We start from the raw sequence: 21,583 nt of genomic DNA, 5'->3' as shown, positions 1-21,583 counted from the left end.
TGGGGCTGGGGGAAACCAGAGCCGTGTCCTGGCAGGGCCTCCCAGGGGCCCGGGCAGGGGCAGCTGTCCAGAACTGTCTGTCCAAGGAGGGGGCAGGGAGGCTGCCACAAGGAGCTCGCCGAGTGCCAGTCCCTGGGGCCAGGCCGGCTCAGCCTGCTGGCTCCATCCAGAGCCCGCCCCAAGGGATGCTGGGGGAGGCAGCCAGGATCAGAGCCGCCGGCTGCGCATTCCCCTCCCCCAGCAACAGGGGACTAAAGTGGGTCAAGGAGGAAGGAGGGGGCCCAGGAGGGCTGGGGGAGGGGGCCGAAGAGCTCGTGAAGGCACCCAGGGGGAGGGAACCAGGGGAGGATGCCTGGAAAAGCAAAACCATGTGTGCAGTAGGCCTTGGGGGGCCAGGCAGAGTGGCTGAACGGCTGCAGAAGACGTGAGGGTTGTCAAAAATCGCCTCAGAATTAACTGCAGAGGCGGGGAGGCATTCATTAGGACTCCTCCCCAGGTTAGTCCTTCCCTTTACCCCACCCGTTGGCCTTGAAGGCTCCTTTCCCATCTCTTTACCCTCTCTTAGAGCCCACCCTCCAGTCCATACGGAGCAGCCGGTTGGCTCAGACCAGGAGGTGTGCCCAGCTGGGGCCCAGCTGTACCGCCAGGAGGTTGGGCTCCTGGGGTAGGGAGCAGAAATGTAGCGCAGTCCATGCTAGGCCTAGTTCAGCAGAGCTGTGGCTATGCCAGTCCAAGTCAGCCACGGCTCACCCGTGAGAGGATAGGAGCGGGTCCCTGTCCCCAAGAGGCATCCTCAGGGAGTCTGGTGAAAAAGGAAAGGGAGGGAGGCAGGAAACCCTGCCCAAGCTGATCCCCACCCAGGAGGGGCAACCAGATCCCAGGGTTCTCAGGGGAAGGACAAGGGAACACAGTTTGATCCAGGGAGACACCAGCTAGTGGTAAGCCTCCACCCATGACTGACCCAGCTCAGTGACCAGTCTCTTTAGAAGCTTCCCGACTATTGGCCACGAAAAAGAAAAAAAAAAAGGAAGCATTTACCCACCCAGGCAACTCGATATGGTCCAGAAACCTCCAGGGTGCCTGAGTTCCAGGAAGCTAAGCAAGGAGGGGGTGGGGGCAGAGAATGTAGAGGGGGTTCAGTGTCCTGGTATAGGAGTGTATCCAGGGTTCCGGGCTTTTAAGGGAAGAAAGTCATGGGAACAAAGACTTAGAGCAACCTGACACAGCAGGTTCCATGGAGGACATACACCTATGGGGTAGTGGGGGTTGTGAGGGTGGCAGGAAACATGTCGAAGGCTTACTGGCCAGCCCCTCGGACTAAGGGCAGTTCAAGCAGACACCTTACTTTGTATCCCCCAGCAAAGCTACTTACGCCCTCAACAATCACATCCAGGATTCCTGATGATCCAGAAGAATTCCCAAAGCCTGGAAAGGTGGGGTGGGAGAAGCCATGGGAGAAAGGAAGACTCCTGTCCTAAGTACACTAATTCTCATCTCACAGAAGAACTGGCCTTGGGTATGGAAAGCCTCTCAAAACTCTAGAAAGGAAGCACAAGCTGCTTCACCAACCTCTCCACTGTCAGTGGGACACCCTGGTTAGCCCTCCCTTCTCTAACCTGTTCAGACTGCTTATTCCAAACTAGAACCTCAGGACTGGACCCAGCCCAGGAGCAGGGAAGGGATGAAGATGACCACTGCCCTCAGGCAGACAGTGTCTGTCACCAGCTCGGCAGAGTCCAGAACTTTTTCTTTTCTCCTCACTGGCCCACCTAGACTTCCTGGGGAGAAGCTAGGTTGGCACTGACTCACCAGGTATGTAGAAGGCGGCCCAGGAGTGACTCTAGCCGGTCCCATTGCATCAAACCACTATGTCCTTGAACACTAGGCTTTTCCTCAATGCCCGCAGCCAGGTAAACAGATTGGTACCAACCTGACAGGACTACGGAGGGGATCTTGAGAAGCTTATATAGCAGTCATCTTGGAACTGGTACACAGTAGACGGCAAAAAAAAAAAAAAAAAAAAAAAATTGATAAGCGCCCTGTCCCTTCTGCTGCTTCTTATTCATTGGCCAAACCTCCCAGGTGGACTCTCCAAAGAAAATAAAGCAGGACAAGATACACAGGGAGCTGGGGACAAGTTCAGCCTCACCCAGCACATCCAAGTGAGAAATGAGTTCAGGAAACCCAGGGCAGGCCTCCACATTTCCCCTGGAGAACATGGAGAATCAGTACTTGGAATCAGTGAAGAGGACAGGACATTCGAAATAAAGCCCCGTGAGACACCCAAACAGACTAAACTGTGGACACATGTGGGCAGCTGGCTTCTCAGGGATCCAGGATGGGGGATGGGAGCAGCTTGGCTTGGCAGGCAGACTCAGGGATTACTAGGGATGCTGGAGAGTCAGGATGTCCCCTTCATCCTCAGTCCTGACAGTGTGCACGGGGTGAGAGACCCCACCAAGGTTCTTGCACGTTGGAAATAAACAGCCCAACTCACTGTAACTGATACTCCTTAGCTTCTGTGGACCCCTTCCTCAGGGGGCACAGCAGAAGGGACCCTGCCAAAATTTTCTCCCTTGGTGTGTGGAGGTGCCATGGGAACTTCTAGAAGTACACAATTCTCAGAGGTTGTATAAACTTCTGTGTCCTTGACAAGCTGGGCATGGTGGCACACACCTATGCTACTTTATCCGGGGCTGTTGCAGAACTGAAAGTGGAAGGCAGGGTGACTTAGATTCATTTAAAAAAGAGATAATAGGGGTTAGAGAGATGGCCAGATGGTCAAGAGCACTAGTTGCTCTTCAAGGGGTTCAATTCCCAGCAACCACAAGGTGGCTCACAACCATCTGTAACTCCAGTTCCAGAGGATCCAAGGCTATCCTCTGGCCTCCATGGGGACCAAGCACATACAAGGTACTCGGACATATATGCAGACAAAACATCCACACATATAAATTAAATAAATTAAGAAATAAAGATAATAGTACTAGAGAGATGGTTCAGTGGTTAGGAGCACTGACTGCTCTTCCAGAAGACCTAGGCTCAATTCCCAGCACCTACATGGCAGCTCGCAACTGCCTGTAACTCCAATTCCAGGGGATCTGGCACCCTCACACAAACATACGCCTGGGGGAAACACCAATACACATAAAATAAAAATAAATCTATCATTTAAAAAATTAAAGATAAAGAGCGGGGAACATAAGTCCATAGCAGAGTGCTTGTCTAATACGTGGGAATCACCAGGTTCAACATTCAGTGCCCCCCAAAAATAAAAAAAAAATTAAGAAGAAGCCTTTTAAAAGATCAAGGCCCAAAGAGTAGCTAGAAGACTTGCCACCAAGACTGGTGAGCAGAGCTCAACCCCTGGAACCTTCATGGTGGAAGGGGAGAATACTCTCCTGCAAGTTGTCCTCTGAGCTATAGACTTATATGCTAGGGCATGTGCACGGCCACACATATACATCACACAAAGTAAGTAAATGTGAAGACTAAAGCTCAGTCAGCCATCTTGGGGACGTTCCAGAATGGACCATGCTCTGTACTGTGTGCACACACCAGCAGAGTGTTCCACTACGCCATCCCATACCCAGTGTCCTCTCCCCTATTCTACATTCCTCTTCTACCCACTGTTTTCTAGCCTCAAAGAAAGCCATCCGGACTTGTCCCCAGTCCCTCCAGACATACACACCCCACATTCCCACAGATTGTGTTCTATGGGATTCTCAAGGGTGGAAACAGTGACTTTTGCTTTTCCTTCTATCCACAGCATGGCTGGGCCCAGGCAAAGGAAGGCAGCCCTGGGGTCAAAGATGAAGAAGACTCTATTTCCCTCTGTGGTTCCTCCCATCTTCCCATGTAAGCTAGAACCCATCACCTACTCTGGCATGTCCTCCCAGAGGACCAAAAGTCAGATAAGCAGAGCAGGATCCCGGTGAGAATCAGCCAGTGGGAATCTGTGCTTTGTCTGACTATCTGGCTCTGAAGTCCACTGTCAGCTACCCAGAATGCCTCCGAAATGGCCATCCAGCTCAGACAGTACCAGCCGTCTACTGAATGAGCAGGGAGAGAATTTCAAGAGGCAAACGAGGTGACTTGGATTTGTCTGCACGTCTTCTGCCTGTAATTTCTTAGGCAAATGCATTCAAGGGCAGGGGATGTAGTTCATCAGGTAGCGCTTACTTAGCAAGCACAAAGCCAGAGCTTGGATCTCTGGCATCCATAAACGAGTGTGTTGGTATATATTGGTAATCATGGCATTCGGGTGGGTAGAGAGCAAGAGGATCAAAAATTCAACCTGGAATACACCAGACGAGAGAGAGAGAGAGAGAGAGAGAGAGAGAGAGAGAGAGAGAGAGAGACCAACCCATGCCCATACGTCCAGCCTATCTATGTATTCCTGGCATAACGCTGTATAACACAGTATAACACAGTCTAGTTCTGAGGTCTCCCAGCTTGCCTTCAAATAGTGACTAGTTCCAGCTGTCCAGCGTTGGGCAATTGACTTTACGTCCCTGTGCTTCAGCTCCCCCACCCCCGTAACCCACGAGTGATCACAGTACCTGCCCATAGGTGTTTGTGAAGCTTGAATTGGTGTGACGTGCTCAGAACAGCCCTGGCCCCTAGGAAGCAAGCAATGGAGGGCACTGATTGTGTTACAGTGCATAGCCCAGGCTGCAGCCTCTGACCTCCTTAAGCCCCGCCCCAAAGCTGGGGGCCAATCCGAGCTCTAGGACCCTAAGGCTCCCTAAGGTGCACATCTGGCCTACGGGCTGCAGCCCACCACCCACCACCGGCCGGCACCCTGCAGGGGTCGCGACGCCGCCCCCGCCGGGCCTGGGTCTCCGAGGACTGAGGGCGCCGGGATCCGCTGAGTGGCGGGGGCCACCCGGCGACGCGCGAGCGGCGCAACCCGTGCCTTCCCAGCCAGTCCCCCGCCGCGGCCGCTTTGTGCCAAGCCCAGGCCCTGAGTTACTGCGTCGCAGCCATGGAGCCCTCAGCGCGGGGGGCAGCCGGCGCGTTCCCAGGACGGCGCCTCAAAGGAGTCCCAGGACCGCCTCCATGGGCAGGAGGGTGGGGACCCCGAAAGGGCCACGTTCCCAAGGCCACCAGGCTTTCGCGGGTCACGAAGCAGAAAGGGCCCCGGAGCCGCGGCCTTACTTCACTTACCCTTATCCCATCCTCCAATCTCACCACCTCCACCCCTCCTTTCCCCCAACTGCTTCCCTACTCTCATTTCTTGCCCTATCGGTCTATGACCTCTTCCCTTTCAACCACTGCCTCACTGTCTTCCTGTCCCTGCCCTGGTGTCCCTGCACCCAGATCTCTGAGACAAGTCCAGAGACAGGATACAGTAGGCCCAACTCCCCACCTCCTGGCCTATAAGTCTCTGGTGTCCCCAACCCAAGGTGCTTCCCTAGTCAATGCCACTACCCTCTGGTCACAGCATGGCCTGGGGAAGGGCTAGGTTCTGGGCCGGGCCTCCGAGGAGACTGAAGAGCCTCCTGGCCTCATTTCTCCATCTGTCAAATAAGTCTGGAATGTGAGTCCACTGCCAGGTTCTGGGGACAATGCAGAGACCAGACAGAGGAGGCACCCTGCGGGATGATTCTCACAGAGATGGGTCATGGCCTGAGGCCTCCCATCAGGCCCATGTACTGAGAGAGAGCTGTGTGTCTGTGCTGGGGGTGAAGGATGTGACATTTTGGTTCCTGGGGCAAGAATGAGACTCAGAATTCTGTCTTTGCTGGTGACAGCCCTAGTTGAGCTGACCCATCACCCAGGGAGTCTCTCTGGGGCCTGGATTGCACCAGAAAAGCCAAAAGGAACTGAGCCAGCAGGGGTGAAGGCGCATGCAGTAAGTGGGAAAGGAACTCAGGGATACCCTGCCACCTTCCACAAACTCCCCACCCTGTGAAAGCAAAGCCCTTTGGGTCTCTTCCCACCGGAAACCCCTGTTGATTGGATACATATCCCCTCCAGGATGGTCCTGTCCAGACAGCTTCTCCTTGACACTCCCCTCCCAACAGGAATTGTGTTATTGACCTGTATGCTTGCAGAAGCCGCTCCCCCCAAATACGTACATGTGCACCTGTTGCTGAAGCCTTGGCATAGAGTGCTGGCATAGAGTACATGCTCAGTAAACACATGGGACGCATGAATGAACAAGTGAGAAACCATTGGCCGTGTGGACCTTAAAAGCCTTGAAACTCCAGCTGAGGTGAGAAGATCCAGCCACAAGGGATCTAGCCATGAGGTTCTCTGAGAGACTCTTGCATGACCATTTTAAAGGGTCAGGAAAACCCTAAAGGTTTAAGAAAGTTGCGACTCTGTTTAATCTCGTGTTGCCAAGTACATCTGGTTACAGGAGACATCATACCACACTTGAACCAGGATTTTATGAACAGTCAACGGACTTTAAGAGAGTCAGACTTGCCACTTTGTGTTTACAACAGGATGGTGCTAAGCACACAGGAAGTGCTCCTGAAAACCTAAATGATGGATAAGGAGAAGCCACACACAAAGCCCACCACTGCGGTGACCAGCCTCTTCCCCAGGCTGCCAGCACCCAAGGCTAACTCACACATGCACATACATACCTTGACTCCAACACACAGGTACAAAGATAGAGGTACACTTGAGGAAATATTCACACACAAGCACACAGACCCGCAGGAACACAGGCCGATCTGTGTGTGCAGGCGCACGAAGCCCATTCTGTGGCAATGTCCTGCTCTCCCAACAATGGTTTCTTAAGCCTGGCCAGTGATGAAAAGGAGATAATCTACAGGGAGGGTAGAGAAGACAAGCCACCAGCAGCACAGCAGCAAATTCCCAGGATGCCCTGGCTCTTCCCTTGGGCACAATCCTGTCCCAAGGTCACAGCACAACCTTGGACACCTGACTTGCAACTCTCTGAGCACTTCTGACCATTCTCATGAGAACAGTGCTCAGATGAGAAGAAGTGAATGATTAAGAATCATTACTGCCAGGCAGTGGTGGCACGCACCTTTAATCCCAGCACCCAGGAGGCAGAGGCAGGTAGGTCTTAGGGTTTAAGGCCAGACTGGTCTACAAAGCAAGATCCAAGACAGCCAGGGTTAGAAAGAGAAACGCTTACCCTTAAAAGCAAAAACAAAACAAAGAAAATCTTTATTGCTCAGAAAAAGGTTAGCCCAAGACCATCTAGAAAGGGAAATTGAGCATCCGGATTTAAGGACATCCACAGCCTGTATCAGTCAGCTTGCGCCTGCATACAAGCATTCATTAGACATTAGCTACTCCTGGTGGCATGATCCCATCCCCAAGGCACAAATCAAAGGGATTCTACCCATTGCTCTATCAAAGGAATTCCCTCCATCTACCCCACCACAGCCCAAAGCCTGTGCCTCTCTCTCTTTCTCCCTTGGCTGTCCTGTGTCTGCTTCAGCAGTCAGGGATTCAGACTTTCCCAGCATTGATTCCACTCGGTTCCCTCTGAATCTTCCTTTGAACCAGGCTGGGTCTCCCCTAGGTCAGATGCTCAGGATTATGAGGAAGAATGGACGTATGCCAAAGAGAGGAAGAGGGTACCCAAGCAGTGCCATGAACATGAGAAACTTCCCTAATGAGGGAAGTGTAGGTAAAAAAAAAAAAAAAAAAAAACAATGTGTGATTTTCTTGGCAAAAAGGAAAACAAAACAAAGAGAGGAGAAAAAACTGTTGGGGTAAGGATGAGGTGAAACCCACCTTCACACACTAGTCAGTAGAGGGTGAGTGACTGCCATGTTTGCAAGTCAGATTGGAAATAGCTACACACTGGACCGACACTCCCACCTCTAGAGATCTAGACTAAGAAACGCTCAAACGAGAACAGGACACTGCGAGGATGCTCTCCCATCACTGTAACAGCAAAACATGGGAGCCAATTACGTATCTACCAGCAGAGGACTGCACAGAAATTCCAGTGCCTTCTGGCTGTTAACGTGGAGATCTACACTAGCACGGTAGTGACTTCCGTGCTAACAGTCTTCAGCCCTGGCTCTACATTCAATGTACAGGAAGCTTCAAAAGCTGAAACATAATCTTCAAAAATTCCACACTGCAGTCCCAGGTCATGTTACTACTTCAGGTGTCTCAGAGAAAACTGTACAACTAAGAATGGAACCACTGCTATGTGAGGATAATAAACGAAAGGTAGTTAGTCAGGCAGGACAAGATACTATCTCTGTGCATGTGTAGCTGTAATATATATATATATATATATATATATATATATATATATATGCACTCTTAAAGATGGCAACCACTGTAACTAGGAAGAAATAGAATTAAGTTATTTTTTTTTTTTTGGTTCTTTTTTTCGGAGCTGGGGACCGAACCGAGGGCCTTGCGCTTCCTAGGCAAGCGCTCTACCACTGAGCTAAATCCCCAACCCCGAATTAAGTTATTTTAAGATTTAAAAATCTCGGGCTGAAAAAAAAAAATCTCGGGCTGGAGAGATGGCTCAGTGGTTAAGAACACTGGCTGCTCTTCCAGAGGTCATGAGTTCAATTCCCAGTACCACATGCCAGCTCACAACTGTCTATAACTCTGTTCAGGGGGGATCTGACACCCTCACACAGACCTACATGCAGTTAAAACACTATATAATATGAGATAGTTGTAAACTATCTCATTTGCTTGTTTGTTTCTTTGTTTGAGACAGGGTCTCTGTATAACCAACCCAGACTGTCCTGAAACTCACTCTATGTATAGATAGACCAGGCTGGTCTCAAACTCACAATCTCTGCCTTTGCCTCCAGAATGCCGGGATTAAAGGCATGTGCTGCTACCCAGCTCAGAAATCATTTACTTTCTCTTAAGATGAGAGCACAGTCAGCCCAAGGGCAGCGTTCTACAGAAGTGTGGAAGCAAGACTGAGTCCTGCTCCTCCAGAGCCAGGGGCTTCTGCAGCCACAGAGAAAACACATTGTCTGTTACTTTCCAGGGATGCCTGTGCAATTATAAAGCTAATGACCACTGGTTCGGACTCTGGAGCTGGTTAAGACTTTAACACACGGGGGCTTGGGGATTTAGCTCAGTGGTAGAGCGCTTGCCTAGGAAGCGCAAGGCCCTGGGTTCCGTCCCCAACTCTGAAAAAAAGAACAAAAAAAAAAAAAAAAAAAAAGACTTTAACACACATCCTAGTTGCTCTGAATGACCTTGGCCAGGGCATTTCAGTGCCACAGTTTACATTATCTCTAGAACAGAAAGTCAATCAAAAATCATGTGAAGGTACAAGTGGGATGGGATTGTACAGTGTTGACCCCACACATGTCCTCCCCATGGCTCTGGATGGACATGGGTATGGCCTGGTCACTCTCCACATTCATCATCCCTGGATGAAAAAGGTACCCAGAGAACCAGCTTCAGGGACACTTGACCAAGCCTCTAGGGCCAAATTCGTCTACATAGCTGACACCCCACCCCCCACAAGCGCTAAGATTCTCAGACATCTCAAGATGCTCAAAGAGCTGTCAAGTCCTATCCCAGCTTCTCTTGTCTCACACACTCCTCAGCCTCCAAGAGGGCAGGAGAGCAGGACAAGACCAGCTGCGTGCTGCAGAATTCCCTAGAACAATTCCGTTGGATTCGTCACTACCAACCCAGTAATTCTCCCTTGTTTTGCTTCTACGAATCAAAAACTGTACCTAGGCTGCATGCAAGGGCACACCCGCCACCCCAGCACTCTGGAGGCTGAAACACGAAGATCACAAGTTCAAGACCAGCCTGGCTGGCTACAGAGCAGAACGGTCACCAAAAACTAACAAGTAAGCGAGCAACCAGAGCTGAGGATGTAGCTCGGAGTGCACTGCACCCACCCAGCATGCCCAGGGCGGTGGGTCCCAGGTTCTGTTTCCAATCCACTGCAGAGCATGCGGTAACAATGTAACCAGTTCCATCCCCTTCTACAAACGGGAAATGGGCACAGACAAGAAACTGTCCTGGGGCTGGAGAGATGGCTCAGTGGTTAAGAGCACTGACTGCTCTTCTCAAGGTCCTGAGTTCAAATCCCAGCAACCACATGGTGGCTCACAACCATCTGTAATAGGATCTGATGCCCTCTATATAATAAATAAAAATAAATCTTAAAAAAAAAGAAACTGTCCTCCTTGAGGGCTCAGAGTGTATCCTCTCCAACCTGCCTGATACCCACGATAGAAGCCAAGTTTGCCTTCAGGAAAGTGGGTCTTTCTTTTCTATTCTAGATAACGAGTAGGACACCTTATTACTGTTCATAGTCTCTTTCCCACATCTTTGTTTCAGCCCCACCCCTCACTCCTACTACCTTGAAGACAAGGAGGGTCTGTAGGCCACCAATGGTACTGAACCATGGAGTAGTTTGGCTAGCACCAAACCAAACAGGCATCTCCAGTGAGACCCCAGTAGTTCTATGGCAGTTCACCGGAGGCAGCATGGGGTGCATGCTCAGTCACGCCCTCTGCTTCACTCCTTAAAACTATTGTTAAAATTCATCCTAAGCTATCGTCCCTGAGGTGTGCAAAACAAGAGACAGTGGCTACAGAGGAGCAAGGATGGAGAAGAGATGGCACCAGTCACCTCCAGCAGAAGCCTCATATCCCTTACAGAAGCAGAGGCTGGGGAGGTAGGGAGGAAGCTGGACCTACCTCAGATATGGATGCCAGGAAGTCCTGCTCAGGCCTTAAGATGGTGCATAAGCCTGCGGTCCAACCCTTACTTGCTCCCTCAGCCCCTGATTAATTCATTTGCACATCTCCCACACACTCATGTACTGCTCATTCATTGTTCAACGGCTCCTTCGGCAACCACCTCATTAGCTCAGTCAGAGGATTTCAGACCCACAACCCAGGCGAGCAGGTAAAGATCATGTACAAGCAATATGGAGTCCCAGATGCTCGACAGTGTGCCCACACCTCAGTGAATTCTCTCACCTGAAAAAGATGCTACCACCTTGCAAAAGGACTGCCTTCTAAGGGCTAGGAAGCAGAACCAAGGCCACCACAGTTAAGTTAGAGAGACAGCTCTACACTTGAAGTTCAACACACAGATGTACAGAGAAAGTGTGCTGGTCCAGGCTGGATGGGACTAAGGATGATAGAAACACGTAAAGATGAGTTTGAATCCAAGATTGCTTGTCATTCGCTAACCTTCAGGATGGAGGGACCCAAAAGTAAAAGAGGAAAGGCCTGGCTGGCAGACTCCTCAATGAGGGACAACAGTGTCTGTAGAAGCTAACCCGGGCACTGCTCACAGGTTCCCAGAGGCACAGCCCTCTGCAGCCTCAAAAGCCTCCTCTTTCCATCAGTCTCCACTGGGACCCCGCACTCCTCTGCACCCTCTCTCTGGAGAACCCCTAAAGCTGGTGATTGCCTCTCCTCTCCCTAAGTGCCAACCTGTTTCCCCCCGGGGGTTAAGGACAGAGTTCTATCTCCTGGTCAGAAACCAGAGCCATCCTGGTAGCCGTAAGGTCCCACAGCACCCGCACCAAGGGTCTAACCTGGATGCGGCAACCACTCCACTCAGCTGTCTTGTCTAACCATGTCCTGTCCCTTCACCGGCTCCAGATGGTAATCACTCTGCCTCCGTGCAGGGAAAACTGGGTACAGCAGGAGTCAGGGAAGCAGTATGTTTTATCTGACAGATCAACAGAAGTACAACAAACCTCAGAGCTGGACAGAGGAGTGTCAGTGCTCCACAAAATAATCCCATCCAATGACAGGAAAGGCAGGGTAGAAAAGGTGTCTCACCCACTCCCACGCCCACCAGGAGACAAACAAATTGTTCTGTATCCACACCGGCACCTGCGTGCCCACACTGGGACTTCCAAGGAGTAAGACTCAAAGCAGCCATTCCACAGAGCTGTTTCTCCTTTCTCAGGGGAACCAACCTGGAGAGCCCAGGTTAGATGGCAAGCAGGGGCCGTCTGGGTCCTGGCAAACTCTGGGATCTGGGATCTGGCCTACCTTGGCTCCTGGTCTAGTCAGATTCAACCAGGATCTACCTCCAGAAGTTGTGGTATCCTGCTGGGGGCAGGACAAGTGCTGCAATCCTGACAATGGCCATCAGACCACTCTGCAACCTCTGAGCCAGCACTATGGTGACTTCTAGACTACAGACACCCAACCCACACCACTACAGCTGGACGCGGAAAGATCACCGAGGTGGCCAACCAACACTGTGTTCTACACACTTCCAAGCCACCTAAAATATATTTTGCACAGTAAACTTTACTGATTTTACAATTTTATAATCTTTCCCAAATCACGTCTGTTTGTTTGGGGTTGGCGTGCCATGGCACATATATGGAAGTCAGAGGACAACTTGCCAAAACTGATTCTTGCCATCTACCATGTGAGCTCCAGGGGATGAACTCGGGGGTCAGGTTTGATGGAAAGTACCTTTACCTACTGAGCCATCTCACCAGCCCTGTCCTACAATCCTTTCAACACTTCTCAGGCCAGTCAGGTAAACCTTCCCAAGTCTGGGCCCACTGTCTACAGTCTTCCATGCTTTTTTAAATGGGAATTTTGCTCTGTTTTCCCAGCTGCCTCAAACTTACTGTATGAACCAAGTTGACCTAGAACTCAAAGAAATCCTCCTGCCTTTACCTCTGGGTATGGAAGGTGTGGGCCACTAATTTGCAATCTTAACTAGTTTTACTCACAGAATAGTAGGGCCACATATTTGCAGGAAGTTAGGAGGCTCTTCCCCAGGCCACAGTTTCTCTTACTGTCCCCACACAATGTCTCAAACTGTCTTGCAGGAGCTTCCAAAACAACAAACTCTAGAAGTCCCATAGTCCAGGGAAAACCTTTCTTAGTGTTCTCTCAAAATGAACGCTCAAGGAACACACATATATATTCTCTCTCTCTCTCTCTCTCTCTCTCTCTCTCTCTCTCTCTCTCTCTCTCTCTCCCCAACCCCAGCTAGTCCCTGGCCCTTAAGTGATATCAGCCCCAGTACCCCCATTATCTGGGAGAGAAGAGCGGCTGTTAAATTAGCGAGCACATCCACAGAGCCCCATTTTATATCCCAATTCAGAAGATGACATGAACATCTGCTTTCACTTCAAGACATTAATTTTCAATTATTGGAGAAAAACAAAATTAGTCCTGACAAATTGCTGTTGAATACTGGCTCTTGTCTGGTGGTTCATAACAACTTCGGGGGCCCACAATTAGAATCCTAGGACAGACCTTCCTGATGGATCTCTCCCTGTCATCTAGAGTCCAGGATGACAGCGGCGTCTCACAAGGGCCCCTCTGCCAGGCAACAGTGAGGGGATACTCCTACAAGCCTTCATAGGTGTCTGCTTTTCTCATGACCAGATTAGGGAACTGCGGGGAAGACTGATGGTGAGGTGACAGAACACTGTGGAAAGCCACACTGAGGCTATCCTCCTCCTCTGAAAGATTTTGACACTACGATAGAGAGACCAAGTCCTCCTGTGTCTACAAAAGGCTGGTACCACCTCATGAGAGCACCTCCGAATGGAATGCACCCTCTGCGGTGGGAATGGGGGGACAGTGCATGATCCTCCTACTGAGACCCTCTACTCTGACACTATGTGACCCAAACTCAGGAGCCCCAGCCACCAACATCCAAACGCTTACAGATACTGAGTGACAAAAAGTAGTGTTTGTCAGTGAGGAGTGGTGGCAGAAACCTAGAATCTCAGTATTTAGAAAGCTAAATAAATCAAATGGCCAGCCTAGGCTACATAGCAAGATCCCATCTTCAAAAAAAATTCTATTAGTGTTAGGTGGGGTGGCATACACCTTTAATCCCAACACTCAAGAGGCAAAGGCTTCTTCAGTTCTCAGCTCAAAAAAAAAAAGGGGAAAGGCTGGCTGATTGGCTGGCTGATATCTGTGAGTTCGGGGCTAACCTGGTCTATAGGACATCTACAGCTATGCAGAGAGACCCTGTCTCAAAAACAGTAACTTTTGGACCCAAGAACTAAGCTTAGCTACAGTCTCAGAACAAAAAAAAAAAAAAAAAAAGAAAAGAAAAAGAAAAAGAAAAAAAAGAAAAAGAAATAAAAGGAAGAAAACTGAATTTGCCAAGTTCAATGACTCCCCCCAAATCCAGAAAACGACCCACTTGATAAGAGATTATCAACACATTAATCTCACTCATTAGGACCTCTTTATGTATCCTTGACTGTATCAATAAGAAGCCAGGGAAATATGAATGAGCAGAATTCCAAAATAATCATGTATGAGTCTTCGACCGTGACGTGCCACACATGAAACCAGCGTGTACGTCTAGCTAAAAGGGAGGCTCTTCTAGGGTTTCGGGGCAGAGGCACAAGTGAGGGAAGGGGACCATGGAGGGAGGCAGGTTTAAAATGAATAAATATATATATAAAACAGCAACAAAGGAAAATGATATCTTTAAGAAGAGAACGAAAACCATTGCTACTTCCAAAGTCAACTCAGTAACTGAGCTGACATTGTGTAATTGACTTTGTAGGAAGAACAACAGCAGTGTAACAAAGAAAATGTCAGTGTTTTCACAGCGCTAATCTATAACGCTGGGAGGCCCTCCCGCTGTCAGCCAGGGCTGACAATACAATAGCTTTCAGAGGGATATTACCATCATGCTTTTATTCCCGACATCAATCAAGACAAAGAGAATCCTTTTCACAAGACATTAGAAATCAAACCTTTGTATGAGAAGATAGGTAGAGCACCCTTCTCCTTAAAGACAGACGGGAGGAGCAATCAGCTAATTGGCATCCTTGAAAGAGGTAAAGTATTTTTATTTACTGAGTGTACAACCCCAATCATTGGCTGTCCCAGACCCTGCCAGGTAAGGTAGGAATCAGAAGTTTCCATTCTTATCTCTCCCACTCATTTCACCCTTCCTGGAGCCCACAGCAGGCTTAGAAAGCTGATAACCATTGCCAAAAACTTCAAGAAAGATGTAACCAACCCAGGCTTCGGCAGGCCGTTTTGGGTACAAAGCTAGTCTAAGTACTGTATGCATATAATGACCTTGCCGTCAGATAGGAATTTGAGGGAATTGTCAAATTTGCCAGCAAACAACATATTGGAATTTCCCATAGTAAATTCAAGAAAGTCTCCACAGTACCCTAGACCCACACATCTGAAAGAGTCCTAATGGCAAATGTTTTCAAGGCCTAAGAGCAATAATAGTCTTATATCAAGTGGCAGGGTTGTTTTGTGAATTTGTAAACATACTCATTCGCCTTGACAAAAGGATCAAGCCATAAAGAAGTCTACCCACCTTCAGTTCCATGTCTATAACCTCAAGACAGTTCGAATGCCTGGGCATCTGCAGTTGGGGTCACACAAAGTTGCAGGTCCAAAAGCGGCAAGTGAGCAGGGCTAATGTTCACGAGAGTTTATAATCTACTCCCTTCCCAAACTAACACCGCCTAGCCACCAGCCCACCAGAGAGCACAGGAGGATGCTCTTGACCCTTAAAGGGTGCATGCCTACACAGGGCTTAGACAACTGTTGATAGAGGGAGGGGAGGGAACCGGAAGAGCTCAAGGTGGTGTGACTGGCCCCTCTGACACCTAATTGACAATGTAGCAAAAGTATGCACTTGAGCCTTTAAGCCTGATAACTCAGAGACAGATGTTAAAGCCAGAAGCATCTCTGGTAGACAATGGCGTTCCCACTTTTCAGACAAAAGTGGACACCTTCGGTCTCTCTATTGAGTATTGAAACAACAGGTGCTCGTCATTTTGTTGCAAGCTGACAGAAATTTTAAAAGGAGAAGCCATCCCATTGCTGCCTTGAGAATTCATTCCCCTGAACCACCACCTAATGCAACGTTTCCTCCGAGCCAGGCGGCAAGCCTGCACCGCAGCCTCAGTGGTGGGCTCCTTTCGTTTACACATCCAAATGAACAGTTAAGAGAAATCAATGCATCTAATTGCCAGACTATTAAATCCAACATCAGGGGAAGAATTCCACAGCCACCAGCTTTAAGAGCGGGGCTACCGATATGGCAATTGTTGCAACTTTCTATTTGACTGAACCAGATCTCCAGCCTTTCGGTCTCCAGCTAGGAAGGCTGCACTCTAAAGATGATGTGTTCCAGTTTCCTCCTCCCATGCTCCCCCTCCTCCTCTGTTAACATGCCACAGCATTGCCAGGGCTGGCTGGTTCTACTGAATGGCTTTACGACTGGGAAGTCACCGGCATTTTGCACCTTTCCTGGAGAATACACACTAGACACCTCCCAGTTAAACATTTAGCAAGAATTCTTCTGCCAGAGGCACATAGTTATCTTATTTTATTGCTTATTAAGTTTTTGCAAGGAAACGGGTGTAAGAATCAAAACAGCAATTACTAGACATAAAGGATATTTTCTAGGCTGAAACAGGTCCTTCTAAAGCTGGGCATCAGTAGTTTAATTGGTGTGGAAGGAATTAAATATTAGGATTTGAATGTCATCTACCTGAACCCAGATAATGCTAAGGAATCTACAAAGGATTTGTCTTGCCCTTCCTGCAAAACCATGTACATTTAGTCAAACAAATCTCAGCCATTTACACTTGTGTGTGGTCTCTGCTGAATCAAGAAACCTATAACCTCAGAGTGCCTCTATCTATTACACCTCAATTATTTCCATGGAAACAGGCACAATGGTGAACTACACTGCTCCCAAGTCCCTAGACCACCAAATTTATGAGATGGACTTTTGAGGTGCTCAAGCTGTCAAGGGAAGACAAAGAAAGGAAGGACAGTATAGAAGTCACAAGTGGTCATTTTAGATGGTGGAGGTAGAGGCAGGGTGCATGGACCCAACCTAAGTGCTAATTAATATCAAGAACTGTAATTAGCTGACAGACGGTTGCTAAAATAGAGAAAAATCAACCAAATTATTGAAAAGTTTTTAACTGAAGCTGGGGGGCGGGGGAGGGTGTTCATTTTCTACAGGAGTGAAGAGGCTTCTCATGCAGCCTAAGGAGGACAGATCTCCTCAATGTTGAAAGACAGAGAGACCTGCTGGTAATCATTACCAAACTACCTGGTATCCTCAGCCAAAATAGCATCAGTGAGCGAGATGACAACAGCCTAGGGAATGAGGCCAAAAATCAAAGGAAACAAATTGTAGCAACTGCCACACCACCAGGACAGGCATACAAAAAGCAAAAGGAAAATCGGTCAGAAAATGTGACTTCTGTAACATTTATGAATTTGGGTGGTTTGGAGGGTTGTTGGTTTTTTTTTTTGTTTTTTTTTTTTGTTTGTTTGTTTTTTTTAAACAAAATCACAAGGCTTTTGAAAAACAGGCCGCTCACTCCCTGCCCTCCTGCCTCGGAACCCCCAACCCATTGCCTATTTGCTGGGCGTCCTCCCTATAGAGCTGAGCTTTCCAAAGAAGGACAAACATCCTGAGGGGACAAGTGACCCCACTCCAGAGGGAGATTGTGTCCAGAGTGGAAAGTGACCCCTGAGGCCTTGTTTGATTTTCAAAGCTGCAGTACCCTAGCTTTCAAACCACACTTTCTGAACATTCATTCAAAACTGTTACATTTCTGCCTTTCCTTCCTGCTATGGGCTTTCATATTTCCGAGATCAATTACAAATTACGGTCAAGCGACTTTCACAGCAGAATACTCCAGGCTGGGGGAAGTCCACAATGCCTCTCCATCAGGTCTGACACACAGCAGTAGAGTTAAAGTGGAATAAATACAGTGTTAAATGCAAAGGCTGTTCCTTAAGAAGCACCTTCAAGCATCTTTAAAGGTGAAGACCTTGTCCTTTCAAATCCTTGTGTGGATGAAATAGTCCACATTTAAGCTCTGGCTTTGGAATAGTGCTGGAGACAAGAGGGGCAGTCCTTGAGAAGCAATAAATCTTTCCCTATTGTAATTCTTATCTATTCAAATTATCTTCTCTCTTAATTCCTCTCTTGATAGTGGTCGCTCACCTCCACCTTGTTCACCTCAGTAAAGGCCCTGAAAGACCTGAGAGTAAGGGGCTGGAGCAGCTTTTGGAAAAGAGTCCTAGGGAGAGTCAGGGGGTGGGGCAAGGGTCCTTCAGACCCCAAGGATGGAAAAGCAACGTGTGGCTGCTGTTCCAGAACTTCTCAAAACACCTCTGCTGGTCTGGCCGCCACTTGGCTATCACTGCTTGAGTTGTCTGCTCCATACAAATGCATATATTTAGGGACGGACACTCGTTAAAAATCATTTCAAGTCTCATTTCATGAAAGGCTGAAACTCAATTCTAGTCTTTCTCTGTGATCCACGGAGCGCTTTTAGAATTTCGTTCAGGCAGTTTTTGAAACACCCATCCATCTGTTTGCTGTGATCTGCACTACCTTGGCTTTCGTGGCTTGCCTTCCAAAATAAGAGGTTTGGAGATACAGACTGGGTTAAAGGTGAACAAGCTTCACACACACACACACACACACACACACACACAGAGTCTGCTTTTATACATAGGCTTAACTCAAAATCAACTGCTTTCCCTACCGATAATTCTAATTCTACTTTTCTTCTGGGTCACTCTAAGTGCCTCTCCAAGAACTGGGTAGTTAGCCAAGGAAAGAAATCAAATATTATTTCAATCTGCAAAGCTCTTCTTTCCATTCTCCGCTTCCTTCCCTGTCGTCTTCTGGGAGTCTTCTCTTCTGGCCTCTTTGTCCCACAATCAGAACCCTCTGGAACCTCCAGTTCTGTAGAACAAGTCAGACTGCTCCAGATTGGTAAAGTGGTAACGCTCAGCTACCGCAACTTCTCTCAATGAAAGAAAGGAGCTGGCGCTGAGAGTTAAGACCTCGGGGAGGGTCTCTGTGGGGCCAGGTGCCCCTGACTCTCCTGGGGCTTTAGAAGGAAGGAGAAGCCAAGTGTCTGGAAACCCACGTGGTGCAGATTCAGCACCAGCTATTCCAACCAGGAGCAAGACTGGCAGGAAGGGAGCCGGTCCCAACTCCTTCCCGCGCAGGCCTCCAGGAAATGAACTTTTCAGAGCAGAGCTGGGCTGTGACCAGAGGTTATCAGGAGACTCGACCAGGACAAGGGCCTTAGGACGTCAGGCTCCCCGACTACTCTCGTCCTGCTCCTGTATCATCTAATCTATCTCTCAACGCGCCCAGGCAGGGGCTGCAATGGGTACAAAGCAGCAGGCCGTGCCTGCAGAAGCTGGCTGGGGAGGGAAAAGGGACAGGGAGGAGCTGGAGGCCCTAGCGCAGCTTCTCCCTGAGGCATGTGCCCTCCAGGGGTCCCTTCAAACCTGGGGCTCTCCGAGGAATTAGAAAGCAAAGGGGATGTGTGTACTTGGCTATCTATAGCTCCTCACAAACGTGCGCACCCTGGGGAGTCAGGACGGAAGACAGCCTGGGTGCCCGCGGCGCGGCTGCCCCGGGTGGTATCGGACGACCCGTTCCGAGGGGCGCTCACAGCAGCCGCTGCGCTCCCCTGGGGACCAGCATCCCGCCGGCGCGGCACAGACAATGAACTCCTGGCGAGGCTCCCTGCCCAGCTGGCCTCCGTGGAGCCGGCAGGAAGTGCGGGGGCCCGGGCCGGGAGCTCGGCCTGGACCCGGGGCGGGGAGGGGGCGCTGGGCTTGCTCTCTCTCCGCGTCCCCGAGTGACCAGGAGGGCACCGGAGACCGCAAGCGAGGCCGGAGGCCAACCAAGGAGCCTCGGGGCTGCCAGCCTCTGGGGCATCGGTCCTCGCCGCCTCTTCCTCATGCTACAGCCCAGATTCGCAATCCCCGCCAAGTCGGCCCGCACCCCTTGATTGGCCACGCGGGCCGGGGGCCGGCGCGATAGAAGCCGCGAGGCCCCCTCTACTGAGCCCCCCAGCCCGGATCCCCGCGAGCGCCGGCGCCGGCCCCGGAGCCGGTCGGCCGGGCAGGGTGTGCGTCCTGCCCCCGCCGCCAGCACCTCCTGCTCGCGGCCTCCGCCTCCGCCTCCGCCTCCGCCTCCCTCCGCCTCCTCCTCTCGGCGCTCGCTAGCTCGCGCGGTCCCCGGCCGCCCGCCCGCCCGCCCGCCCGCCCGCCCGCCCGCCGGTCCCTCCTCCCTCGCTCGCTCCCTCCCTCCTCGCTTGCTCGCGCCTCCGCCGGGCCTCGCTCGCTCACCTTTCACCGATCGCGGCTTCGCCTGCTTCCGCCTGGACATGTCCGGGGCTCCGGGCGCTCCGTCGCCGTCCGCGGCCGGCTCCCCGTACCGCCCCCCGCCGCTCCGGGCAGCCCTTCTCCCCCTTCTCCTCCGCCTGCCTCTCGGAAACTTTGTTTTTTGCCGCCGGGTCGGCGGCCGTAAGGAACGGACCGCAGGTCCCGGGCAGCCTCCCTGCGGGGGGCAGCCCTAGCCAGCCCAGGCCGCTAGGGGATGGGGGGAGGCCCGGGGGGCGCGCCGGGGCCCTGCCTGTTGCAATGCGGCAGCCGGGGGCTCCGGGTCCCAGCGGCGGTCCCAGCGGCGCGGGGAGTCCGGAGGCCACTCGGCCGAGCCGAGTTATGCAAAAAAAAAAAAAAAAAAAAAAAAAAAAAAGCCGCCCCCTCCTCCTCCCCACCCCCCGCCGGCCCCCGGCCCCTGCGGCCCCCTCCCTCTCTCCCCCACACCACCGCCACCCTCACCCTCCTCCTCCTTCTCCTCCGCCCCTTGCCGGATTTTTGTGCAAAGTTTGCAGGCGTCCGGCCACACAGCCCGGTGCGGAGCTCACAATGAACCCATCTGAGGAGGGGGAACAAGCTGGAGCCGGTAGGGTCTCAGGGGGCGAGGAGACCGGAGGCGGTCCGGAGCGCAGGAGCTTAGTACCCCCCGGAAAAAAAAAACCTTCAAATTATCCCCTGCAGCACACACACAAATAATAATAATAAATATTAATGGCTCAAAAATGCCCAAATGCCTGGTTTGGAAATTGTGATGGATGGGGGGGTCCCTCAACTCAGCCTACTTAAAGGGGGCTCAAAACGGCCGCAGTGGCTTTTAAGCCGCGGCTGGGGGTCCCCGGCTCACGCCCCCTTCTCTGGCTCTCGACTCGATCTGATGCGGTCTCCCTGGAGGAGTAAGGGGAGCGCGGGGGCGCTCAGGCGGAGGTGGGCAGGGGCGCCCGTGGCACGGGCATTGCTCAGCCGGTGTGCCGGGCCGCCGCTGCCTGCCCTCGGGCTGCGGTGCTCAGCGCGCGACGCGCAGTCGATCCCCAGGCCGGTGCCAAGTCGCCGGCCCCGCTAGCTGCCTCCATGGACCAGGGGCTGGGAGAGGGGGGAGGTGGCGGCCGCGGTGGCGGAGGAGGAGGAGGAAGAGCAGGCGGCGGCGGCGGCCGGGCTCCCGTCCTCCCGGGCAGCGGCGGCGGCGGCTGCGCCCGGGCTCCTCCGCGCTCCAGCCGGCGCCGGCCCGCCCGCCAGCCTCCCTCGCGCTCCTGTCTTCTTTGTGGTCGCTGGCTCTCCTCCTCCCGATCCGGCTGCTGGGGCTGCACTGCAGAGACACATAATAAAGCCAGGCTTGGCTGGAAATGTAGCCGGGTCCCAGCAGGAGGATGTGAGGAGCGGAGTCCCGGCGGGGGAGCGCTCTGATCCCGTGGGGCGCCCCGCACTGCTCCGGCTCGGATCAGACGGAGAGAGGGCCAACAGCACCGAGCGATGGACAG

The 21,583-nt window shown here is 51.4% G+C and overlaps 1 protein-coding gene across 5 annotated transcripts in view; it reads right to left on the bottom strand.

Moving 5' to 3' along the window:
• Zfp423 (zinc finger protein 423) overlaps nt 1–21,583 on the bottom strand; it is a 298,489-nt gene that overhangs the window by 275,516 nt on the left and 1,390 nt on the right. For 2 of the 5 annotated variants that reach the window (XM_087595332.1, XM_087595329.1), the window contains exon 1: nt 4,563–4,648. The exons of 1 other annotated variant lie outside the window; for it this stretch is intronic. Coding sequence is in view for 2 of the 4 variants with exons in the window: in NM_001393718.1 (NP_001380647.1) it covers nt 20,076–20,115 (40 nt within the window). In the remaining 2 variants the exon portion in view is untranslated. Of the gene's footprint in view, nt 1–4,562; nt 4,649–20,075; nt 20,477–21,583 lie in introns of those variants that run through there. 2 more of the 5 variants (NM_001393718.1, XM_087595327.1) reach the window with 2 other exon arrangements.

This window comes from Rattus norvegicus, chromosome 19 (assembly GCF_021556685.1).
Source record: "Rattus norvegicus strain SHRSP/BbbUtx chromosome 19, alternate assembly SHRSP_T2T, whole genome shotgun sequence".
NCBI lineage: Eukaryota > Metazoa > Chordata > Mammalia > Rodentia > Muridae > Rattus > Rattus norvegicus.
This window is presented reverse-complemented; position numbering and strand designations above follow the sequence as displayed.